The sequence below is a fragment of the Misgurnus anguillicaudatus genome, chromosome 20 (genome assembly GCF_027580225.2).
Source record: "Misgurnus anguillicaudatus chromosome 20, ASM2758022v2, whole genome shotgun sequence".
Lineage (NCBI taxonomy): Eukaryota > Metazoa > Chordata > Actinopteri > Cypriniformes > Cobitidae > Misgurnus > Misgurnus anguillicaudatus.
Window position 1 is genome coordinate 37259753 of NC_073356.2, and position 6768 is coordinate 37266520.

Genomic DNA, 6768 nt, shown 5'->3' on the forward strand with positions numbered 1-6768 from the left:
CAAAATTACAGCACATTTTTTACAGTGTATGTTGTTTATTTCGATGTAATAATTTAAATAATAATTAACTTGATTAGTTTCAAAGAAGTAAAAATGTATTGTATTATAGAAGATAAGCATTTCTAACATGTTTGTTTTGTTTTATATATGCCACTTATTTGCTGTGTTATAATGGAACGCGTTTATAAACTACTTATAAAAATTATTGTTACCTATACATGTGATTTGACTTTATTGCATTATTACAAATTAGCGTCTGATCAACTGTATTTGACTTTTTTTGACAAACAATATTTTAATTCATCAATACTAAACTATGCAATAGTTTGCTTCTTCGCATATATAATGACTCGATATAATGACTAATAAAGATGAAATTTTGCGTAATGCGTAATTTTATAAATAATTTTCGACAAAACTCCAGAATTAAGTGGTTATCTTGATCATTGACCAACATGAATAATTGAATATGTGCGTGTCACTCGTTTTCGTATTGAGCCAAATGATAATAAAACATTTTAAAACATGAATAAAATCAACCTAGAGATCACACGAACAGTCCCAAAAACAGTCCAAATATCCAAGCCAAATCTGACTTTATTACAGGTTTTCATATCTTTAAAGTAAATACAAATACACATGCTCATTTAAATAATAATAATAAAACAAAAGATAAACCGACTGATCGAGTTGATTCGATCCTAAAATTATAAATATAGATTCAAAGTGCGACTCTGATAGACTTCAAAGCACAAATCAAACTCAATGATAAATAGAGTTTCCAGACAATTCTATATACAATATTCACTTTGCATTTCGATGAGTTTCAATTCACTGTCAGATATCAAATAAGAGTAATGTACAAAAGATTTGTTCATGTGGACACTGTCTGTCTATTGAATTGATTTCTGAATTTTCTTTAAATCGTTTCACTGGGTCAGAGGTGGATTTTATGTCAGGCTTAACATTTCAAAATCAAGAAGCATAAAAATATAGTATAAGAAAATTCACTTGTGCAGAAATAAAAACCTTGAATTTTGTATTCAGATAATAAAGTGCCTCAATAGACGTGACTGAATGCAAGAATGTGTTTACAGGAAATATGAGAAAGTTGAGCTCGAGTTACATATTCAGCTGTATTTCAGTATTAGATGAACTTATTAAAATCTCTTATAACACCTGAGAGGAACCTTCTGCCAATGCATGATTGTTCAAATCTTTTTGACGTCTATTTTGACACAACCACTTGCGTGATATCAGCTAGAGAAACCGGGTTTATTGGAGATGTCTGTTTTAATGAACGTGCCTTACATTTTCAGTAGTTTTGTTAGTGACTAACACCGTTCTGGACGGGTTCTGTGGTTTGGATCATTTCAGGAGACTGACAGGAGGGGCTGCCCGGGACGCTGTTTTCGCTGTCGGTATCACTGCCCTTTTTTATCCCGTTAGACCCGGGCTCACCGGCGCTGTGTGTTTTCACGTGTTTACTGAGGTGGTCACTGCGCATGAAGCGCTTGTTGCACACCGGACAGGCGAATCTCTTTTCCCCGGTGTGCGTGCGTAAATGCCGCTGGAGCTCATCGGACCGGGTGAAGCGCTTTCCACAAAACAGCCAGTTACAGACGAACGGCCTCTCCCCGGTGTGCCAGCGCAAATGCGCTTTGAGGTGAGAGGTCTTCCCGTATACCTTTCCACAGCCGGGAATGTGGCAACTGTGGAGGCCCTTTCTGCGCAGGCTGGCACCTGCGGGACCCAACCTCTCCGCCTCTTGACAGTTCGGACAGTCACAGGTCGCTCTGCCTGAATACCGCCTGGAGGAAGAGCGTGGAGATCCAACCAGAGATACCGCAGGTGACCCGGCTAAAACTGCACTATTGGTCATTGAACCAGGGCTGGTTTCCGCGTAGGTCGCTGATAAAACCGGTTTGAACCCGTCCATCAGGTGCTGGCCACCCGTGAGAAGATGTGGAGACGGACTTGTACTGAACGCGGAGTGAGTGAGGGGGGAATAGTCTGTGTTGTACCCACCCAGGGGCGAATGCAGAGAGGTCTGGAGCGCAGCCCCGTTTGCGCTCTGAACATCAATCCAGCCGGCACCCACATCCCACCAGGACGACCCACTGCCTGTGCCCACGTCCCCTGCGGAGATGCCAGCGTGCGCGGACTTGAACCACGTCTCGTACGGGTGCGCAACGCTCATCCTCGGGTAAATTCCCTGCAGAGTCTCAACTTTAGAGATGAACACCGACTGCGCGCTCGGGTCCTGAGAACTGTTGGCGACTGATGTCTGAAACACGGGGTAGTCGTTTCCAAACGGGCTCGTAGAGGAATTCGTGCCCGTTACGGAGAAGGAGCTGTTGGCACCGAATGAATCGTTCCGTTGCGCGCCGAACGGCGACAGAGAACAGCTACTGGGCGCCGAACGTTTCCATGGGTGAAAACCTGCTTTTCCAAACGAGTCCGATGAAGGACTGGAGCCTCCGATTTTGCTACAGGTTGCTGCCAACATAGCCAATGGAGTGGATCCAACCCTCGGTTCTTCCTGAACAACACACAGACGGGTGACAGGACGAATAATCATGAAAACCAGGAACAAGTGCATTGAAAAATAAGTCTGTTTAACGCATATCCAAATGTACCTCTAAATTTATAATAATACTTATGCAAATACTTTAATACATATTTAACAGCTATGCAATTTAAACAAATAAAGGTTCCATTTACAGCCATTGGAGACTGTTTCAAAAGCTTTTTGTTGTATATTAACAACGAGAACTTTTAACTCCAGTGACACATTAACTAATACAAAAAAGTTATATTAATAAACTTGGGGAACCAAAGGTCTTTTCAAAGAGTTTAAAGGAACAATTTCTTTTTATAAATGAAGTTGAGCTTCATAATGTTCTCCAAAGCCTTTGTTTTTAAGAGTATAGGTTACTGTAAAAATGAAACCACGTGCCAAGACCACAGACCAACAGTGCGCAATCAAGGAAATATAGTTCTTGTAACCTAATTTGAACATATTGTTTAAATGTTAGATTGATTGCATTGCATTTCCACATTTCCATACATGACACAAGAGATTTACTCACCCCAAGAAGTGAAGTTGCCATCCCACGAGTGTCAGTGCACCTGTGGAAATGTCTTTACATTTATAAGTCCCTCGGCTGTTTTGGAGAAGCACAAATGCGCTCGGCTCGCTCTTTGAAGAGTCACAGGATCCCTTGTGACCAATCAGATCAGCTGAAACCGTCGCAAAAGCTACGCTTGGTGACGTCACCTGTAGAGCTCCTTGGTGACGTGTTGCGCTTTACAGGTGGGAGTGGCGGATGGGCGGAGCTTTCATTGACCTTGTTTAATTGTTGGGGATACCCATGATAACTCATATTTTATGCTAATGAGCCGAAGCGTCATAATTCTTAAGATTTTTCATTTGATTATAATTGCGCAAAACATGTCAGATTTATTATGGGCGAATAGCTACAACAAAGCTTAATTAAATTCGTTCTAGAAAACTCTTAATATCTATGTTTTTATTAGTCAGAGAGATCATGATGGGTCTGTGGAGGGCGTGGCGGGGTAACACGATGGGGTGGAAGTGGGTGTTGCGCGTGGTGGGGCAGCAGCTTTGCGAGCAAGTGGAAATGAACTTATCTACTATCTTTCTCTTCTTTCATCTCATTCATAAAAGAGATGAATGTTTGTGAAATCTATCAGTACTTGTTTAATGATTCTCTGTGAGCTGTGGATGCGCAATTTTAAATGCTGATCTGTATGTTTTGTAACTGCTGTACAATATCAACTAAACTATTAAGTAACTAAACTAAATTCCAAATAGTCCAAAGTATTAAAAATACACATGGGGTCCAGTAAAGTTAGTAAATAAGTAGGCCTAAGTTTCTATTTCGCATTCTTTTTAAAACACATGTTTTTATTATAAATCATAGTATTAGCATAAAAGTTTAAGAGAACTGATTTTAAATGTATTACATTTATTACATAGAATAAAAAAATAAGGCCAAATAAATGTCATAAATGTAAAAAATCTGCATGCGCTCGAGCCACAAGTTTATATCTGAGGATGCATCTCAGCAAGATCTGACAATCTTCAGAAGATAATCATGTGTGATGAATTTGAGCAAATCTGACCTTTTGCCCAAATTAGTTTGTAAGGTCTGCGTCACTTAACATTTAATAAGATACCCAAAAACGGAATATTAAATACTTCATTTAATGTTCATTTTATATTTAATGTTTATTTTAAATGTTTTAAGCTTATTTACAGGTTTGTATTAGATTTTAAATCCTACATTTTATGTGCTCAAATACATTTGGACACCACTGTAGTCAACTTGTAAATAATAAAGTAATTTATGCAATTTGTGCAGTGTTTTAGTTTTTATAAGAGCTCAGAAGGAAAACCAAATCAACATGCAGTGCACGTGGACATCACCCATTTAATTTGACTTTCAGATTTAATAAGAAGGTTGAGCTTTAATCACGCGCATCTTTATTTCTTAGATATTAATGCGCGTGCTGACCGCGCTCGATCATTACAGGACGCGCGCGATCACTGTTCGGGCTTTTCGCAATTAAAAAGGAAATTAATCATATGATACTTTATTGCTTTTATTACAGACGTTCTTGAATTGCTAATTTTGGTCAGGTTTCTATGCAAAATACAGTAATATATTGTGTTTGTTATAATTTGTGGCCTACTATTCTTTTGCAATTTCATTAATCGTAAATATTTGTGCATTCAGAAACAGCATTATCTATAAAATGTTTTTGAAATTTTACATTTACTCAGACGTTATTAACTGTATATGCACTTCAGATGAAAAGTGCACTGTAAAAAGCAACATTTTTCTTAAATCAATATATATTTAATGTCACTTAAAACTGAAATAATTAAGTTAAACAATTTCAACTTGTTTTTATAAGTTATGTCAACTTCACATGTCAAAACTTAAAATAGTAAGTTGAATTGACTTGCAAAGCCAAATTGTATTAACTTCATGCTGCATTTTTTACAATGTGAAAATATCCTGAGGTACAGCAAAATTCCTCGGAGATTTAGTTTGTTGTCATGTAACTTTTTACTTTAAACATCCTTTCTGTGCTTAACTTTGCAGGCATTCAGTGGAAGTTAAGCAGAGTTCAGGGGTCATGATACAGTGTGACCTGCACGCGTATGTGTGTGAACGGATGACCTGACTGTAGACCTGCACATGCGTGTGTGTGTGTGTGTGTGTGTGTGTGTGTGTGTGTGTGTGTGTGTGTGTGTGAACAGATGTCTCTGTCCACGCGCATTCTTTCCCACACGTATATCTGCAAAAATCCCGCGTGAAACCTGTTCTCATAATAAGCGCATTATTACGGAACGCCGAGCACTGACAAAAACAGAGAGAGAGAGAGAGAGAGAGAGAGAGAGAGAGAGAGAGAGAGAGAGAGAGAGAGATCTTTAAATGCTTTTAACAGAAAACAAAGTAGTAAAAATAAGCACACCCAATGAATAATAATTTGTTAGTCAGAAATAAAACACTATGACATTTTGCAATTTGTAACCAGAAGACTCAAAGTAACAGCTTTGAAATATAACTGACCTTATTAAACAATACATACAAAAAATACAATTTAAATGCATCCATTATATTTTAATTTATAAAATAATAATTTTAATATAGATTATATCTGTAAATATTTTAAACTTCTGTTTTATGATTAAGCATCAGGCCTAATCTGATTTAACTTGTCAGTCACTTTTATTCTCTTTTAAAACCCAAACCTGATTTTATTCCAGTAAACTTAAACTCTCACGCAGAGTCTCTGCTGAATGACTTTAATAAAACCATAACCTATACATGTGTTTATTGCTTTCTTTTGTCTTTGTACCGGACTCAGACGTCAGGTGTGTGTGTTAATCACAGTGTGTCTGTCTGTATGTCTATATGTCAGTCAGGGTGTGTTTGATAAACAGGTCAGACAGCTGTGTGCCTGCACGTGTGAGTTTAATCAGTTTATACTTTACAGATATGGCAACCTAAGGGACATTTGTAGACATCCTTGTTTAGAAGTTAAAACGTATTAAATATTATTCACTTTGAATTCTTCTGTAGCTTCTTATAAAACAATAAAAGTCTGTCGTATGTGTTTGTGTTAATATTGTAGCTAAGTATTTGTGTGTGCGTGCAGGTTATGAGCCAGATTGACAGTTTCCTTTGGTGTTGTTGTCGTCGTGTCTTGATTGTAGAAGTTATTTGTCTGTCATCATGAAAAAGACACACATAGACACTTTATGCCTACATCCTACTGTAATTTTTATTGTGTACACACACTGTAGAAATGTAGAGATTGCAGTGTTACGGTAACTTGCCGTGGATTTGAATTTGTGTTGTTTGCTGGCAAAAGTTTGTTCACAGTTAAATACATTTTAAGTCTTTTACAGAATAAAACTATACAATAACAGCCTCATGCAAAGCATTCTGGGAACCAGAAATCATCATCAACCTTTTTCTGTTTTTTTTTTTTGCTTCAGATTTTGTTTCCCAGAATGCTTTGCTTGATGCTGTTATTTTAGTTTTACTCTGTAAAGACAAAGACTTATTAATGTTTAATGTTCATATAATGAATCTTGCCAGTAAATAACATAAATTTAAATCTCAGTAAGTTACCAGCAACCAGCTGCAAGTAACACTGTCATTTCTACTTATTTTTTACAGTGAAAAGTTGTGAATCACTTGACTGAAATGTGTCCCATGATTTAAA

The 6768-nt window shown here is 37.4% G+C and overlaps 1 protein-coding gene across 1 annotated transcript; it reads right to left on the minus strand.

Annotated features, from left to right (window-relative positions):
- Positions 1 to 567: 567 nt before the first annotated feature.
- Positions 568 to 3302, minus strand: sp8a (sp8 transcription factor a). Its single transcript, XM_055219670.2, has 2 exons — positions 3093 to 3302; positions 568 to 2542 (listed from the first exon to the last, which is right to left on the minus strand). The coding sequence occupies exons 1-2, from the start codon at positions 3111 to 3113 to the stop codon at positions 1328 to 1330; spliced, it is 1236 nt and encodes a 411-aa protein (XP_055075645.1). The 5' UTR covers positions 3114 to 3302; the 3' UTR covers positions 568 to 1327.
- Positions 3303 to 6768: the final 3466 nt, after the last annotated feature.